The 19,524-nt window shown below is 45.4% G+C and overlaps 1 protein-coding gene across 2 annotated transcripts; it reads left to right on the forward strand.

The window, feature by feature from the left end:
- Window positions 1–1,117: 1,117 nt before the first annotated feature.
- Window positions 1,118–19,135, forward strand: pax3a (paired box 3a). Of its 2 annotated transcripts, XM_056420913.1 has the most exons (9): window positions 1,118–1,202; window positions 1,968–2,203; window positions 2,643–2,772; window positions 2,980–3,123; window positions 12,061–12,260; window positions 13,384–13,549; window positions 13,668–13,888; window positions 17,381–17,644; window positions 19,118–19,135. In XM_056420913.1, exons 1-9 carry the CDS (start codon window positions 1,118–1,120, stop codon window positions 19,133–19,135), a joined length of 1,464 nt encoding a protein of 487 aa, XP_056276888.1. The 2 variants fall into 2 exon arrangements, with proteins under 2 accessions (XP_056276888.1, XP_056276889.1); XM_056420914.1 differs by lacking the exon at window positions 17,381–17,644 and having other exon boundaries at window positions 2,980–3,129.
- Window positions 19,136–19,524: the final 389 nt, after the last annotated feature.

A 19,524-nucleotide genomic window follows, 5' to 3' on the forward strand; every position in this document is an offset into this window, starting at 1 on the left:
AATCAGTAATCACATATTTAAATCGATGATATACAATTTCCAAGATGCTGCTGCCTCTGTGCGCAAAACAAATGAGCGCCATATCACAACTGTATCAATAATATAGGTGGTGTCCATGGATTCTTTCTAAAAAAAATATGGACTTAAGTAAACGTCCTGACCGCATATTGGTTAAATCTAACTCCATGACAAGAAGAAGACACATTTGTCAATTAGCTTATTTCATGTCATTTGTCTTTTCTTTTTTTTAACGTACATAATATAATAATAACCAATAAAAAACACGCTGGCTACAACTTTAACAAACACCTACTATTTATGCTCATGTAATAATAACAATAATGACTGTTTCTTATTATGATGGAGTTAGGGAAATAATAATATGCAAGATTGAGTGCATTTCGGTAAGTATATGTTCAATGTTTACACACAGAAGGCGATATGAACATTTGTATGTAATTTTCTGTATTTTTTTTCCTCTCAATCAACATGCAGTGTTGTCTTATGGTCTGTCGGTGAACTTTCTTCAATATACACCCAACAGTGTCCTGATACTAGCGAGACAAGGAGCGCAATTACTATTTAAGAACAGCCAGGGACATATGAAATAATATACGTAATAGTTATTTTATTGTTTTTAGTCAACGTTTCTTATTGTAAAAAGTGTCGTGCGCAGCATTGGAAGCGTGTGACACCACACACTGACCTCGTGGGGTCAATACAAATTGCGGGGAGCCCCTGCTGTCCAATCACAACGCTCCTCCAGCCTCCGAACGTCCGGGTCTTTGACCAATCGGGAGGCGCAGCGCGGAGTCAGAGGGGACAGCGACTACAGATAAAACCTTTGACTTGCATCCATCCTCTCAATCCTCGCAGGACTGTTAGCGACCTGCTCTTTGATTTAAACTCTCACCTCGGCCCACATCTGCCTCTGGATACCCGTCGACGACCTTCTGAGGGGTGGTTCTCCTGGCGACTCAACCTGTTACTCGAGGGGAAGCGGGCTGCGGGGAAGACGACGCGTCACAACTCACTGAAGAGTATATTTTATTGGGATTAAAAGGGACAAACAAAGGCAGCTTCGTTTAAACTGTTACCTGACAGACCGTCAGGAACCATGACAGCGCTTGCAGGAGGTTTACAGAGAATGATGAGGCCGACTCCTCACCAGAACTACCCGCGGGCAGGATACTCTCTGGAAGGTAAGAGGCGGCCACCAGTTGCGGATCCCGAGCTGAGGAAAATACAACTTTTCGATAACTTCAGCAAAGTTGTCAAACTCGAGTTCTGCAAAAGATTTTGACCTGTAATTTTTTTAATTATAAAAGTCTTGTTTAATATTATTGTTTTAAAAGTTTAAACCTAATTATCTTTTGGAAAACAAACTAAATAAACTATGTCGGGTTAAGTCGATATTCAGTTTGAACACGACGTTGTTTTTTTGTGCTGTTTAAATGAATGAATTGTTGTTAAACGTTTTAATTTAAAGTAATTATTTATGCTATTATTTTTATATATTTGTTGTTATTAAAGTGGTATCACGTCTGAATTTATCACATTAATTGGGAGAGACGTGACTGACTTGTTGATACATACATTATTTTGTTGTCTTATGCCACTTGCAATACATTTATATTTATTTGAGTACAAATGTAATTTAATATACCGCTTCTAAGATAATATTCTATATTTGATGACACTTTATCAGAAGAAAATCAGAATCAGAATCAGAAACAGGTTTATTGCCAAAGAATGTTCATATTAAAAAAACAAACAAAACGACTTTTTTTTTTTTTTGCAAGAAGGAAAGAAATCGCACCGAGTGTTACTGCTCGTGAACGATATCCATCAGGTAGAGGGTCAGGTTGAAAGTTGTTTCTCACCACTAAAACTAAACTATAGTTCTTGTACACAACACACATTGTTATGAGCTCTCAACTAACTGAATCCCACGCACGGCCGTGCAGTCTCCACTCCGTTAGGACAGGGTCGGGTCAACCAGCTCGGTGGCGTCTTCATAAACGGCAGACCTCTCCCCAACCACATCCGACATAAAATTGTGGAGATGGCGCACCACGGCGTCCGGCCGTGCGTCATCTCCCGTCAGCTGCGCGTGTCCCACGGCTGCGTCTCCAAAATCCTGTGCCGGTACCAGGAGACAGGCTCCATCAGGCCGGGGGCCATCGGAGGCAGCAAGCCAAAGGTGAGGGACACGGGATGACGTCGCTGATGCTTTGGGGAATTCACATGCAACATAAATATGGGAAGAAAGTTATTATAAAATTCGGAAGTATACTTTGAGAAGAGCCATTTGATATTATGGGATTTCAATTACAGATTTTCACATGAAATCACATTTAAAAAGCCGACAATATGAAACGCAGAGGCTAAATACTGTGACATATCATAATAATTTAAAAAATCCTAAACAAAGTCATGAAGTTTACGAGACCTTTGTGAATAAGTTATTTGACAAACTTGAACACGTTTGACTTGAAGATCCTCTACTAAGTTAAACAATCTGAATTATTGTTTCACAACAAATAATTACATTTTGCTGTCTCACTTTGTAAAAGAAATCTTGACTCTAAAAACAATTAAATAAATGACAAACTTGTTTCCCTTCCTTCCTCCCATCGAAGCAAACCTCTTCTCCAGAGGTGGACAAGAAAATCGAAGAGTACAAGAGAGAAAACCCGGGCATGTTCAGCTGGGAGATCAGGGACAAATTACTGAAAGATGCAGTGTGCGACAGGAACAACGTTCCCTCAGGTAGGCGAGAGTTTCTGCAGCAGCAAGAAATATAACAAATGTTTCCTCTTAACTTTAATTAAAATAAACGTTAATACAATAATAATTAATTAGAATAAATGTTGTGAACATATCACTTCAAAGCACGTTTTAATATTGTTTCCATGCGGGACATCTTTTGTTTTCTTCTGCAACTCACATTTTTCTTTTCATCCCTTTTTCTCGAAGTGAGCGCCATCAGTCGCATCATGCGCTCTAAATTCGGCGGGGCCGGTGATGATGAAGAGGAGGATGACGATGTGGTGAAGAGAGAGATGGAGGAAAACGAACCGCGGACAAAACACAGTATCGATGGCATCCTGGGAGACCGATGTAAGTGCAACATTATAATTTATAACTTCATAAAGAGGACGTCTTGCTGTATGCGTTGCGACCCCAAAGAAATGACGCAAACTCCAAGAACGGGAACTCATGTGGATGGTTGCGTTCTGATTCTCAGCGTATCGACAGAAAACGTTCAATAACAACACTAATGATAATAATAACAATACAAAAATAATTGGCAAAGTACTAATTTAAATGATATTTAGAGCTATGGAGTGTATCCCAGCCAGCTGTTTGTTGTCAACCTGCACAAACACCTTAAACACATTAACGTTCCAGGTGTTTACGCATGCGTTTAGGCTTCTGAGATTTAACAAATGTGCAGAGTTTTTTTTCTAAGTGGATAATCAAACATTTGTCTAACTTCCAAGCCTGAGAAAGTTTTCTCTTTTTTCTTCTTTTTTTTACACACAATTGGACACTTGAGGATGAACTTCAGGGGACAAAGCACGGAGAGTCCATTGAGACTCACACCTCAGTTTGACGAGCACAAAAGCCAAACTCGAGTGAGCGGCTCAGTGGTGTACAAAAAGACGCCAGGGCCTTTCAAAACGGGGAAGAAAGGGAGAAAAAACTGTGCTGACAAAAGGCCGGGAGAAGACATTATGAACCCGCAATGAGCGATGAATTATTCAGACCCACCAATAGGCCCGGTGCGTCCTGGTTTATAGACTGCTCCAAAAAAAAGTTGAACATTTTGGGGCCTTTTCCTCACTGCTATCAGTTTTTCATTGAGAAAAAAAAAAATCACGGAAAAAAAACAACCCGCGTCGACTTTAAGCAAACACCTGTTGATTTACGACCTGTTGGGGTCTGAGCAGTGTTGCCGTAAAGGGAAAGGTTGCTGTTGGAGACATGCGGCAGCCTGTAGTTAATTATTGATGACGAGACATCTAGAAACACTTGAAGTATTGTGGAAGTATCACGGAGTGACACTCATATACATTTAATGGTACCAATTGTTCGTTTCGATTTGGTTTAATTATTCCTTTTTTATATATGATAACGGACAAAATCCGCAAGCAAGACGCTCGTCAGGCCTCGCGTTATTACAGTGCACGGGGCCGTTACTTTGGCGCACGGGGCTTTAGTCACAGTCTTTGCGCAGTGAGCGTGACGCCTGCAGCCAGTGAGCGCAGGGAAACCCTTCTCCCCACTAGATTAAATCCAAACCTTTTATTTCTCTCCACTTTCATCTCGGACTCAGTCCGCCCCTTTCCTTTCCGCCCAGGGCGCACACATTCATGCGGTATCTGTGGCACTTCCCTCTCCTTCTTTCACGCAGACACATCTCCAGCATCAGGCCGCGGACTTCTCTCACTTTTCCAACTCATTACTGCGAAAACAAACCCAGCACTTTAATGAATACCCAGATGGCTGCAATCGATAATTAGGATGCATCCTATCGCTTCTTAGAAGAATCTGCGCGGCACTTTTTTTTATCCTCTTTAAATTCATTTGTTATTTGTTCAAAAAGCTAAAACCGGAGTGTGTTTGACACAACTTTAAGAAAAAAAGAGGAAAAAACGAAACATTTTGAAATATTTTTTAAATTAATACTTTCAGGCTGGTATGAATTTGTATAAAGAAAACAAACAACATTAGCCATTTTACATCAAATAGGTGACATCCTACATGCAAACAGCTCTGAGGCACTTTCCCCCATTGATATACAGAGCAGCACTATTTCATTCTTGTGTCTCTTTGTGGAAGTAGTTGTTGTTTTTCTCTTTTAGAGCTCTTCATTAGAATGTGAAAAGGGTGGTTTGGGGACTGAGAGAGTGTCTTCTGGCCAAATATTGATTAAGTAGGTGTTTGCAGAGGCTATTGTTGTGGCGGAGAGAGGCCTGTTGCTCTCTGCCCCTTTCTCCTGGACCACTATTGTTGTCTTTCCTTAAGTGCTAAGATCAAAGCTGACTCATTTAGATTTATTTGTCTGGGAAAAGGACTGCTAAGGTTTGTGGGATAAAGTATATGGGCAGCCCCAGGTCTGCATGGCATTAGCAGACTGGAGCATTGTGGGAAAAGGATGCTTGCTGGGATGAATCTGATGCTAAGTTGTTTACTCCTCCTTTAACTGTTGAGTTATGTTGGTGCAGTGTACTCCCGTGCAGAGAATTTAAGCAGCACGCATGGTTGAGCTGCGAGCTTGAGAAGAATTATTTCTGACATTTATCACATTTGCCCATAAAGCTGGACGACTTGTATATCTGATACTTTTAATCTAAATATTAAATGATGCAACAGTGCCAAGATTTATTTTTATTGTGTCGCCATGAGTGACACTCAATTAATAGATAGCATCCTTCCCTCTATTTATTATTGCTAGCACTTTAGCCTCATTTAACTAATTAAAGTAACCAAAGTCATGAAAGAGGAGTAGCTACTCTCGCAGGATCCATTTATGGCAGTAGGGGTGAAAGGGAAAGAGAAGAAGAAGAAAAAGAAAGCTCAGAAATACAAACAGTCAAAGGGACAACTTTTCTTTAAAAGGGAATCCTGCGGTGCCAAATTGAATGAGCCCAGTTCTTTCAAATCTGCCATGGTGAACGCAGTCAACATGTAATAATTGGTTTCATTGAGGTGCATTCCAACAATCTGCTGCCATTCTCCTGCCTCTATTGTCCGCAGGCAGGCAAATAGCCAGAGGGACAGGAGGAATCAAGTGCTGACAAAACATGAAAGATTTAGCTGCTTTTGTCAAAGAAGCTGAGTAGGACTTTGTTTGTGTAAATAAACTGGGTTACTGGCTCCCCGTGACTTTGGCTTGGATTTACCGTGAGGGAAACGGAGTAATAGGAGAGCTGCAAGATCATATTTGTGTTTGAGAGTTTACCATATTTTAAAAGCAATTAAAACTTGTTGGCAATATATTCCGAGGGGGGGGGGGGGGGAATGACGACGGCGGCAAACTTCCACGAGCAGCTGCCACATGCATGCCATCTAATCCAATTTGAAAGTTTCATAATTTAAATTCCCATCAGACATCTAAGAATACACACACCGATCACTTTCATGCGCATGGGAGCAAAACCAACCGAGCATGCACGGCAATAACTCACAACTGTAAACGGAGATGAATAGATGTTGAATTTCTTCAACTTGTGTCTTTGTTAGGGGTCCTTGCATTTCTACGGGAAATTGAGCTGAAGATTGGAGGTTTAGCGGAGACAGAAGGCCTCAATGTAACCAGAGGAATGTCTGCTATACAGCCACGTCTCCATTTTCCATCTCAGGCCTGGAGAATGGAGAATTCTATACGTGGGCCTCCCTCGCTGCTCTCCTGTGTTAATAGTGCATATAATGCCAGTTTAGCCTAGTGGAGTGTTAAGTGAAAAACAAACCAACGTCCACCATATATACCCTCTTCCCTTGATAGATCGACATATAGACAGATAGCTCGCAGCCCCTTTTCTGTCACCCTTCTCAGATATAAATATCATCACTTTCACGTTCTGTGTTGGCATGATTCAAAAGGCAAGAGACAAAATCCACATTGGCTGATCTGCAACTGAATGCCGACTCTCTGCTTCATTAAAGCCTCTTTCTCTGTTGGCACCCGCATTGTGATCCTCCGATATTAATTCAAAGGACAATTAATGAATGCAGGCCAACTTTGAAGTAATGGGCCGGGGTCCTGCCCCTCGGCGCTGATGTACTCTCCACATTCTCCCCACTAACCCCAGAGACACTGTGAAGTGACTGAAAGAGAAGCAGTGAGCAATGGAAGGTCAAGGAGAGGAGCCCCAGTGGAAAAAGAGCTCTCTATTTCCTTGGAAGTATTAGCCAAGCAAAACTCTGTGATGGGGAGGATAAAGGAGTGTGAGGAGAAAAGGGTCGGGGGCGAGGGGACTCTGCAAAGAGGAGCACAATAGGATAGTTAATTGAGTAAAGCCAGACAGCGTTGTCAATCACTTAACTTTGTTTAGCCTCAGTTTTTGTGGAGCTGTTCCGTCCAGCACATTGCACATTATGGACACGCCACACAGCCCTGTTTCTGTTTTGATTAATGTCTTTTTCCCCCCTTTTCAAAGAAACCCACCAAATAACAGAAATTGAGGACGTAAGATATTTCAAAAATACATGTTCTAAATTCCAGAATTTATTTCCTACATTTGTCCAAACGCAGGTGTTAAAGCCACAGATGAAGTAGAAAATGTGCACATCAAGCTGAAATGAGCAATATAAATACACCTTTTAATGACGGTAAGGTGTGAAATAAACGAGTGGAATGTGAGGATGTCTTCTTCTCTCCGTGTGTGAGGTTTTGTTGCGCGTTCAGTGGCGAGGTCGTCTGTACTGCAGCGCTGTGCAGTAGCTGTGAAAAGGTCAGGGGCTAACCTCGGGTCACTTGACTGTTAAAACTATCAGGCCCCAGGAAAGAGAGGTTACAATAATGTTTGGGGAAAGATGACAATTGACAGACTCCCTAAACTCCGATCAGGGAATCAGTGTTTTCAGTAACCTCCACTTTAACACGCACACGTAGGCTCACTTCTGGCCAGTGAATTCAAGTACAGGCGGTGCCCGTTCTTTGAGGGTGCGCTGGTCATTCTGAGCGAGGTAATTGGCTCGCTCGTCTGTCTGGCCTGAACGAGGCCGCGGTGGAGCTCTGCTGGTTAGTGTCCGTTTGACTGGAACGTGCGGCAGACTGGCCTGTTGCTTTGTCCCTGCGTGGGTTCTGTGCCGTTGCTTTGTCCATGCCCCGAGGGTGGACATGCCACCGTGAAACTGTCACCTAACTGCACCCCGGTGGAACTAAATAATAACCACCGCACACTGGGCACACATAATACCCATGAAGGACCATTTTGTGGCTTTTTGTCACCTCACCAATATCAGACAGAGATACATCTTTCAAAGTCATATCGCCAGCTCTTTCTTTTGTCCCTTAAGTGCCAACCTCCTGCGCTTATTCACTTCATTTTTTCCCCCTCCATCCATCCCGTCTCCATCTCCGTCTCCATCTCCATCTCCTGCTCTCTTTCTCTATATCTGCATCCTCGCCCCCCCCCACCCCGCCCCCTCCTTCTCTTTTCCCAGGCAGCTGCGGGATCCTGGGGGCTCTTTAGCAAGTCAAGTGAGCAGCCCACTCACTCCCATTTTTCCCTTAACTGTTAACCCCAGCTGAGCCCATAAGCTGTCAGTTAACTATTCTTTTTCTCCAGTGCATCTGCTCGATCTGGCTCTATGTAGCATGCCACTATTTTATTCAGTGGCCCACTCGCACTGTGCTCTGTGGCCTGAAAGGGCCAGATCTACTTCCCTGGGCAAATAACTAGTTCATTTGTCTCTTCTGCCCTTTGTTTTGTGTTGCGAACACATGTCACCAGCTCAATTACCTTCTCTATTAACAGCCCCTGGAGGAAGGGCTAGCCAGCCCCTACCAAGACAAGGCTATAAACTGCCCCATATGCTCCGCTTCTCTTTCTCTTTCTCACTGAGGCTGTTCATCCCTTTTTTTTCCTTTCACTGTTTCTCTCCTCTCCCGATGTCTTGCCTCTTTCCCATCCTTTTAATATCTATTCTGATTCTCTCTCGCACTTTCTGGCACTCTTTCCACCTCCATTCACTTTTTTGAGTTATGAATTTTTGCGCGCATTTATATGGCCGTGTGCGTCTGTGCACGCCTCTTCATATTAACGTCACTTGAGCGCGTGGGAGGCGGGAGGAGGAGGGGGTGAATGCTTGGCAAGGCGAATCTTGGCCGATGTAGACTACGCAGTAAACAAGAGCAGTCTTTATCCTCGCAGTTGGAATCTTCACTGTGGTTTTTCTTTTCTTTTTTCTTTTAGCGTGTTGGAGGCTGTACTGCCGGGGCAGGTGAAGCTAATGGGACTGGACATTCACATCTGTGACCCTCTGAAGTTTATCTTCCCTGCCTGTCAGTCTCCTCTCTTGATCAATACATGGTTCTGTTTACCCCGGGCGGTTGGTCTGTAGCGCTGTGCTTTTCCTGCTGGCCTCTGAGTGTGTGTACATTGTGTTTGTGTACACACAGACACACTTGTGAATGCACGTTTAATTACTCTGATCAGGGAAAGAAACCTGTTGAATTCACTTGTTGAAGACTCCGCTCCTCTAAACTGTGCTGTACCCTTCAAACTATGTTAAATAACTCCATTATTCTCAACTACGTTATCTTAACTAGCTTGTAATTAGTCTACACCTTTCTTTGTTTTGAAACGTATGTTTCATGGATAACTCTCCAGCAGCCCCAATTTCCTCTTGAGGGATAATAATCTATCTTTCTAAGATTCTTGTCAGGGCCACGGACAAACTGTGAGCAGCTTTGGAGTATTTTCAGCTCCCTATTGCTTTAGCTGCAGCGTAAAATTTGATTTGGGTGTTTAAGTAAGGAGGTCGAGGCCTCCCTTTGTGTGTTTTAGTATCCTCTTCTGCCATTTGTCGCGGGGAATGTGTGGGAACAACCCTTTCTGAGTCCGCTCTGCATCAGCTTGCCTTAACATCAATCCACGGCAGCATAAGAGCCCTGTTTGAAGATGTCAGAGATGTGGATGCAGCGACGGGTGAGCGCACAGAAAGAGAGAAGTGAAGTGAATGGATGAGATGGAAAGGACAGGTTGGCTTTTATGAATGACCAGCACCCCCATTCTCCTTAGCTTGGCACCCTACACCCCTTCCCCAGCATCTTCGTCAGGTGCCTTCGTCCTCACATCTCCTCTCCATGTCAACCTCTTCAACTCCCCCATCCCCCCCAGCCCTGTGCCCCTCGGGCCGTGGAGGGAGGGGATGAAGGGGTGCTCCCCTGCTGTGCCCCTCCACAGCCCCCAGTGGCCCTTCTCTGGACCCTTTTGTGCCCCCCTCCCCTTCTCCCTCCCACCCTTCATTCCCCCGCTCAGCCCCTGGCCTTACAGCCCCCATCTCACCCTATAGCCCCCCCCCCTCCCTCCCTTTGCCCCGGACTCCCCTGCTGGGCAGGTGACAGACCCCTGAATGCGGGCCCGGGCGTCCCTGATGGCTCCTACAGATGGAGCGTGGTAATCGGTCCAACAGAGGCCTGCCACAGGCTTTTCCCTGCTAAGATACAAAGGCTTGGCTTCATCACTTGCAAAAAAAAAAAAAAAAAAAAAAAGACAGCGAGTGAGAGAGGAAGAGAGCAAAAGAGAAAGTGCAAGCCAGAGGATGACAAAGGCAACAATGTCATTTGCCATTAAGGGAGAGTCTGTGACGGAGTGTTTTCTCTGTAGTTACTAATAATAAAAACAGGGAGGGGAAAAAGAGAGGGAAGGACAGAAATAAAGGGGGCAAAACAGGAGAGATCCACCCCCAGCCTGCAGTTAACATGAGTTACAGTGCCAATGGGGAGCTTTCTCCTCCGAGTTTTATGAGCTCTCCTTCCCTCCCTCAGGAATCTTTTGGTTTCTGCTCCGTCATTGGTCCTCCCTGCTTTCTTTCTCTGCCGTCGTCATTAAAATGGTAATGACATTGCGTGTTACTTTGCTCGTCGTTTGTGTGAGGCTACTGCTTTAGGGTTGTTTACGTGCTGATGAATGGAAGTTTGACTTAGAATTAAACAATATTGACGTGCAGAAATGTGCTTATAGGAAAAGTATCAACTGGCCTTCCTGTGTGGCCTTCTCCTTATGCCTGTTGCACTTCTCAAATGTGCTCCAACGGGTCTCGGGCCACGTCGTTACATAAAGAAAACCACATCCTAACTCTCAGTGCAGGTTCCAAGAGTATCTCAGCATCCAGCCAATCCTCCGTGAGACTGGATGCCAGCGTGGCGCCCTCGGTTCGAATGTAATAAAGAGCTCTTCTCAGCATCAGAATCTTGTGTGCTGGCGGCCTGGAGCACAGCAGCATTCCCAGGGAGCAAATCCGTGTGTAATGCCTGGTCAGACACACACTGGCAACCGGCACAAACATTTCCTGCTCGGCTCCAGCGGCTCCAGAGGCAAAGGGAGATCCCTGCAAACCCCCCCCCCCCCCCTCGTGTCTGACTCTGCACTTTTTAATTAAAGCTTTGGATCTGGAGGGCAGAGGGAGAAAGAGCAGTCTGGGGAAACAGATGAGCTTCAATCCTCTGCTGAAGCTTTTTGCGTGCTTACACCTGTCTGTCTGCTTTTGAGTCTCTTATTTTGTTCTCCCTCAGCTTAGGTGTTGGCCGCATAGTCTGCGTTTCAAAAAGGTGCAGTGAACCTTCCTCGTGAGGTTTAAGAGGTCCCTCTGGGGTGGATTTGGGAGTGGATTCCAACTCTCTGTCTTGTGTCCATCTGTGTTCGACGCATTGTCATAGACTGCGTTCGCCCAGTGAAAGCCCGCAGCCGAGACGCAGCAGATGCATGTTGGTGAGTGTGCGTACGACGGAGAGAGAGATGGGGGATTGCAGACATGTAATGGCGCACAATGGCCGGCTGTCACGCTAGTTTGCGGAGCCTAATCATTATTTAATAGATGGGTAACCTCCCCCCGAAAGGCAGCAATAGTCCTCTGTCTCGAGTCTCAAGCCCTCATTGATTCCCTTCTTCTGCTGAATTAGATCCCAATGGCTGTCTCACAGTTAGCCAGTCGCTTTCTCCTGCCTTCAACCGAACAAACAGATTAAGAAGCACCTGCGAAAAGGCGGCCTGCTCTTTACTATGGGACCCTATCGGCATAGCGCACAGCATGGCTAAGACTGGGAGAGACACACTGTCCCGGGGAATAGATGCCCCAGAGGGATCTAGTCCTCACTAATCCATGTTCAAGCAGCTTCTGGCTTTTGATCCCCTCAGGAACCGCTGAGGAGTTTAAGGGAGCAGGAGGACACAATCAAAATGTGCTCTGTGCCATGTGTTGTACTCAGCAGCCATTGTCTCAAATCCATCCCAGCTTAGTATTCACCCCAAAGTTTTATTATATGCGAGTCCCCCTGAATGTCAAAGTAACGGACTGTTGTTTTTTTTGTTGCGATTCCAGCCAGTCACTCGGACGAGGGCTCCGACGTGGACTCGGAGCCAGGCCTGCCCCTGAAGAGGAAGCAGCGGCGCAGTCGCACCACCTTCACGGCGGAGCAGCTGGAGGAGCTGGAGAGGGCCTTCGAACGCACGCACTATCCCGACATCTACACCCGGGAGGAGCTGGCTCAGCGGGCCAAACTGACGGAGGCTCGAGTTCAGGTTCGAGACGTGCACTCAACAGTTACCGAGACCCGATCGAGATAATAATGTCGATCCGTCACGGCCAAGTGTCTTTTGGCCATTAAATGGCTGTGGGTCGTTGCCACACATTCCTTACAGCCATTAGACATGTCCCCCCGCCCCCCACCCCAACACCCTCGACCCCACGCCTGACCCCTATCTCCACATGTACAGACACAGGAACACTCAGATACACTGCAGCGACTGTGCATGAAGACTGCAGCGCACTATTTCCGTCAGACATTGTACACAAATGTCTATGTGTTAAGATCCCAAAATAGATGTCTCAGTTAGATAACGTGCTAATATTGGCTTTAACTGTTACCCTCTGAACCCATTGACGTGCAGTAGCACACAAAGATGTCTGTGGTTTTACTGCTCCAGATGTTAAGATCTCTATCAGTTCAGCTCCCTGTAATGGGTCTGAGAGGCCTCGCACACACACGCATACACGCACTGACACACTTGCACACAAAGCTTCAAAAGCACCAATCACTCTTCCATACACTACCGTTTAAAAGTTTGGGGTCACTTAGAAATGTCTTTATTTTTCAAAGAAAAGCACTGTTTTTTCAATAAAGATAACATTAATCAAAAATACACACTATACATTGTTAATGTGGTAAATGACTATTCTAGGTGGAAACGTCTGGTTTCCAATGAAATATCTCCAGAGGTGTAAAGAGGCCCATTTCCATCAACTATCACTCCAGTGTTCTAATGGTACATTGTGTTTGCTAATCGCCTTAGAAGACTAATGTCTGATTAGAAAACCCTTGTGCAATTATGTTAGCACAGCTGAAAACAGTTATGCTGGTGATATAAGCTATACAACTGGCCTTCCTTTGAGCTTGAAGTTTGTAGAACAAAATTAATACTTCAAATATTAATCATTATTTCTAACCTTGTCAATGTCTTGACTATATTTTCTATTCAATTTTCAATTCATTTGATAAATAAAAGTGAGTTTTCATGGAAGACACGAAATTGTCTGGATGACCCCAAACTTTTGAACGGTAGTGTATATGTGAAAGTTAACTGATTAACTTATTATCTTGGGTTTTCACGTGAATAAACACTCTCGTTTCCGTTGTTCTCTCAGGTGTGGTTCAGCAACAGAAGAGCCCGGTGGAGGAAGCAGGCAGGAGCCAATCAGCTGATGGCGTTTAACCACCTCATCCCCGGGGGTTTCCCTCCCTCAGCTATGTCCGGCCTGCAATCCTATCAGCTGTCAGACAGCCCCTACACTCCCACCTCTATCGCCCAAGGTGAGTTCAGCAGAACACACCCAGATGTACTGGAGACGGACGCCTCAGAAATGTGTTTTTATTTGATCATTTGAAGCCTGAATGGGATTTTGAAGTATAAAGTTGATATTCTCTGCAGCATCCGAGCAGCCCAGTACGGTCCACCGGCCGCAGCCTCTGCCCCCCACCTCCGTGCACCAGAGCGGGCTCGGCTCGGCTGCCGGCTCCCAGGACGGGAGCTCTGCGTACTGCCTGTCGGCTGGACGCCACAGCTTCTCAGGATACTCGGACAGCTTTGTGAGCCCGACAGGACACAGCAACACGGTCAACCCCGCCATCGCCAACAGCCTCTCACCACAGGTTGGTCTCCACATCCATTGTTACAATGCAACATGGACATATGGAAACACGAGGAATACCTGCTTACAAGCCCGTACTCAGATATACACATACATTCTGTCTAAAACACACACACACACACACACCTATCCACACACACATTTTATCATACCATGAAACGGGGCACTAATGGTTCTTCATGGCGTTTATGAGATGCACCTTATGGAGGAATATTGACACACACTGTGTGTGTGACCTATGAGGTGTCATTGCAGTGACATTGATAAAAACCTTGTTAGGCGAAGAAATACGGTAGCCTTTAATTTTTGTTTATTCTGATGGGTTGTTTGATGAATTTAGAAGGTGGCAAACGTCAGTCTTTGGGGAGGGGAAAGGGACCAGACACGAGGAAGGATGTATGAATGTCGGACGATGACACAAATCAAAACTGAAAAGACAATTATGGTCGATTACACAGTCATCAGTGGCCATCAGTGGCTCCCTACCAGCCCAGAAGATGGACTAACAGGCGTAAAACGAGCTTTTAACCGTCACAAAGGGTGGCCGGCCCACATGCAATGCATGCTGGGTACTAATTCCCATGAGAGAGAATCTCAGACTCCTGTCAGGCACAGATAAAAAAACTGCCTCAGGCACATGTTACGATGTGAATGCCTAAGGATGGTATGTATGTTGAAAAAAAAAGAAGGAAGATCTTTGTTGTGGCTGCCGGCGTGCACGGCCAGAGAGTGGTAGGTGGCACCATTGTGGCTCAGGATAATTGACTGCTTTGATATATGACGTCTAGTTTAATTGGTTGTTTCCTCCTCACGAATCAGCCACATGTACTTTTCAATTCTTCGGGTATTTTTGTTTTCATTGGGCGGGTTAAAGTCGGTGATGTTGACGAGAGGAACACTGCGAGTGTCTGGGGTTGACGGGTTTAAACTCTTAATTTGTTAAAACACCAGTGGTATGAAAACCTGCCTCCCTGTCTGTGAGCGCATAGTTGCGGTGTGAGTTCACACACCCGCAGGGTCACGGCGAGGGACTTTAACTCCAACACAGAGGCCAAAGGTGCCGCGGCCTCACGGATGGTTTCAGCATTAACCTTCGCGGGCAGCTCCGCACAGAGTGGTCGTCTCATCTTGCGAAGGGTCGGCGGGCCGGCCTGGAATGTTTTCTCAGTCTGGAATAGCAATCACAGAATGTTCCAGTGTCCTAATTGATTGGAATGAAGTGATCTATCCCCTTGTAACAAAGTGTGTAATTTATGCAAATGACTCACTTTGTTGGCTAATTTGTTTTAATTCATGTATTCATTGCAGCTGTTTGAATGTATATTGCAATACAGTTCTCTCTATTTCAGATGAGGAAAGAATTAATTCCCTGATTTGAACTTAATAAGAGTAAGTACATTAGAATTGATTAAACTCTATGACATTGATACTCGAGACATGAAGACCTCTGCACTTTGGAAACTTTACAGTTTACATTTCTTTTTAAATAAGTTATGCAGCTTGCTCTATTTTGTGTTAAATCCTCCCTGGAATTATCCGGCGATCTCCAAATCTGTCTGTGAAAGCTACTCTAACTACGACTGTGTTCAACAGGAGAGCTTGAGTTAACTCTCGCGATGGTGTCTTGATATGGATAAGGTTGACTTTAGAGAGGCGATATTGTTGTCTGAGCAGTTAGCTCTGTATTCGGAGCTCCAGTCAGACCGGTGGTTTCCCTGGGGTGAGGGGTCTCTGGCGTCTCACCGCTGATCTGGTGCATACCAAAGGAACCCTTTCTCACCAAGCAAGCGAGCGGCCGGGATTTGCACCCCCCTGAGACCTAATCCCCGGAACAACCTCAAAACAGACACCATCGGGAACTGCTGCTGTTTCAGTTGCAGACACAGAGTGCACGGACACATGAGCATGTCGATAAACACAAGCCCTCTGACACAGGAATGGACTCACACACACACACCTCACATCAACGTGTGATGTTGTAAGGCTAAATAACACTCGATAACCAAGGGAGAATTTTTTTTAAGTTTAAGTTGGTTTTTAGCAATTTTACTAATTCAACATTTCAATAAATAATAAAAAATATTCTAAAACGACATATTTGCCTGTTTGAAAGCAGCATGAAGATTTATGAGCGGCTGAATTAAATGTGTATTTTCTGGAATCCATGCTCCTTACATCAATAAATACTCACATTTTGATGGGACCCTGTGCGCGACAGACTTTGGTATTTTATTGTGTATCACACATCCTAAGCAGAAGGAGAAATGATGTCTCGGTGTCGGTCCGCACATCAACGCGGACCGACAGGCCCAAGATGTGCAAGCTCAGATCACTAACAGACCGACTGTAAATTATATACATTAAAGATACCTGAGGTTGCCTCAGTATTGTGTGCATGCACATGTGTGTGCGCCAGCTGGTTGTCAGCTGGGAAAGATACTTTTTTATTTTTTCACATTACTCATTTTTTCTCATTCTATGCCTTTCTGATTTTTTCAGTTTTCTTTTTCTTTACATTTATTGTTTTGTATTTTTTTTGCTTGGCTTAAGATCTACTTTCTCCTTCATGGATTGTAACTCTTCTTCTCCTTTTGTTCGCTCTTTAACTTCACTTTTTAGACTTTTTTGTGACTTTGCTTCTCACGCAAACCTACGCGCAGCTGTTCACGATGTATCACCGATACCCCTACACCCTTGACATCAGAGCAAAAAATGCTTATATTACACATGACCGTGCGCGCACACACACACAGACAACCCCCCCCCACACACACACACACACACACACACACACACACACTTACTGTTAAATACACAACTAGGAGAGGTAGCTCTCTCACACATACACAGACACACCCTACCCCTTGTTCCCACGTAGCCTTTGGCCTCTTCACCCTGGCCTCACAAGGACACGGTGATTTTAGGGCATCAAGAGAAAGTGAAGAAGAAAAGAGACCCAATACATCAGTGGATACATACCAATCTGTTGGAATCCTTCTTATCATCCATCGCATTCTCAAAAATGTGTCGTTAAGATATCTTTCTCGTATTACGATCATCCAAAGTCTCGGACTCTTTGCTTATTTTATATACCGACACCGTTGGCAAAACAACGCTAGAAGCCAAGTGTCATGATAAGGACAAATAAAAGTGGAAACAAATATCCTCTACATCCATAAATTTGACAGGATAATTCGAACAGAAACCACTAGTGGGCTAAAGGATTGAACTCTTTAGCCACCCTCAGGTCCCTAATCAGGCAAGCAGAGCGAAGGGAAACCACATGTGTGAGGGAAGCCAGTAATAATGTATTTCAGACGTACCGCGAGGAGGGAGCCTCCACTACAGGCCACCTAAGTGGAGGGAAAAAGATTGAATGGTGTAATGAAATAAAAAAAACGTTTTAATAAACAAATTGTCTATGTATTCTTAATAAAAGTATTCCTCTATTTTCAATTCTCATCACCGAGTTTCCCTTAATTCCTCCCCTCAGGTGATAGGCCTGTTGAACCCAGGAGGAGTGCCGCATCAGGCCCAGAGCGACTTTGCCCTCTCCCCACTGACCGGAGGCCTGGAGCCCAACGGAGGCATGGCGGCCAGTTGTCATGGTTCCCAGCGTCTGGAGGCTCTTCCGGGCCTGACCAGTATGCCCACCTTGCCCAGCACCCAGTCTTACTGCCCACCTTCCTACACCACCCAAGCCTACGCCATGGAGCACCATCCGTCCTATCAGTATGGACAGTACAGCCAGAGCAAGGTATGCTTCAAATAAACTTCATTCCTCGGGTGTTAACGGTTGTTTTTGTTCTGATTCATGGGATTCCGTTCTATATTTGTATTTAAATGATCTATAATTGATTCGAGGTTATGTCCCTCTATAACCTCGGCTCTGGCTGTGGGATTGAGATTATATTCTCCAACTCACAACCCCCTGTTAATTGCGCAGACCCCTCTGATGAGCGAGCTTCTCGAATCACCCTGCGCTGCGCTACAATTACATGTATGACAGAGAGCGCAAGTGGCCAGGTTACCTCAGTTTACATTACCATCATCCCAGTACTCACGTGGCCTGATGCAGAGGCACGTCCGGGTCCCATCCCGACACACACACTTTCACTCACTGTCCTTTCATGACCCCCGTATGATGAGCTTGCCCATCAAACCCTCCGAGTAGCCACGTAATGACCCCTGTGTAACAAAGATAGCCGCCCAAATGAAAGGAGCCACTTCCCAAAGCGTGTTTGACAGGAGGGAGGGGAGCGTGCGGTGTGTTGCGGGGGCTGATCCGAGGTACACTACCACATGTTGACCGGCCCATCAGTGGCAACATCTTGATTTCATTAATTTAGCCAGTCCTGGGAGAGACCCATATGTAGCTTTTGGGGGTTTGTGGAAATGTGTACGTCTGTGTGTATCGGCATGTATGTGTGTGTGTGTGTGTGTGTGTGAGAGAGTATAAAAGAAGGGGAAGGGGCTCTTTAACAGGGGGCGATTATGGCCCTTGGCAGGCCAGGATTAGAACCATGTGTCCCACTGGAGGTCAGATTTTGAGTTGTTATTGATCAGTGGAGCAGAGACACAGATCCAGGCGAGGCTTCAGTCTCAGGCTATTTTTCGCGACCACATTAGGATCAAAGAATAAGGAGATTCACAAAGCCGTTCACCTGTTTTTACAGTTTTGTCATTTAACCTGGGAGCCCAGTTTTTATTCTCACCTGCTCTCAGACGCTCTTAACCCTTGTGTTGCCTTAGGGTCATTTTGACCCGAATCAATATTACACCCTCCCCCCGCCTTTGGGTCATTTTGACCCGATTCAATGTTTCACCCTCCTGTTACCTTTATATTTACTAACATATTTTACCCTTTGGGTTCAATTTGACGCCAGCAATTAAAACCTCCAGAAAATTATTAGAATTAATATTGTTTTCCAAGTTTAAGTGTGAGGCACTTTATGTTTGTTTGTTGACTACTGAAAGAACACCGACATTAAACATTGAATGGGGTCAAATTAATCCTAAGGCGGGGGGAGGGTGTAATATTGATTCGGGTCAAAACGACCCTAAGGCAACACAAGGGTTAAACACCTCCTCCTTCTTATACACAGGTCCTCCTGTCAACAGCACACACCTCATTTAACTGTTGACCGTCAGAGAATTTAGAGCAGTTGGAGCCGAATACAATTAAAAGAGTCTTCTCAACCGTCCTCCTGTGTTTCCTCGCTCTCCTCAGGTACCTTTCATTATATGAAGCCCACCCCCCCCCCAACGCGGCCGGAACAGGAGGCTTTCCCGGGCCACTCGGACCTTCATGGCCAGAGAACACCTCCACCCGCTGCCTTTGCCAAAGCTCCGCAGCCCAGAGGACGGCAAGAGAGAGGGGTTGAGGTGTTGTCCTTCAGCAAGGGAACCAGTCGAGGTGGAGGTGTAGTAATGGCGAGGGGGTTGACTGGAATCATTTGGACCAAAGGCGCAGCCGCTCCTGTTACCTGGCAATCGCTTTGCTCATGCATCACGGACAGAGGACCAGGCACCGCTCGCTGGCCCTGCTTCGAGAGGAAAAGAAGACCAGACTGGGGAGAGGGGGGTCAACACAGTCTAGATTCTGTATTTGATTTTTGGGGACGCCCCCCCCCCCCC

The sequence above is a fragment of the Pseudoliparis swirei genome, chromosome 8 (assembly GCF_029220125.1).
Source record: "Pseudoliparis swirei isolate HS2019 ecotype Mariana Trench chromosome 8, NWPU_hadal_v1, whole genome shotgun sequence".
NCBI lineage: Eukaryota > Metazoa > Chordata > Actinopteri > Perciformes > Liparidae > Pseudoliparis > Pseudoliparis swirei.

Bases quoted from the DNA above. Each gene is read 5' to 3' on its own strand.
- pax3a (XM_056420913.1), top strand. From the start codon at position 1,118: ATGACAGCGCTTGCAGGAGGTTTACAGAGAATGATGAGGCCGACTCCT. The intron at 3,124-12,060 runs GTAAGTGCAACA...TTGCGATTCCAG, and splicing joins TGGCATCCTGGGAGACCGAT to CCAGTCACTCGGACGAGGGC. The intron at 13,889-17,380 runs GTTGGTCTCCAC...TCCTCCCCTCAG, and splicing joins CCAACAGCCTCTCACCACAG to GTGATAGGCCTGTTGAACCC.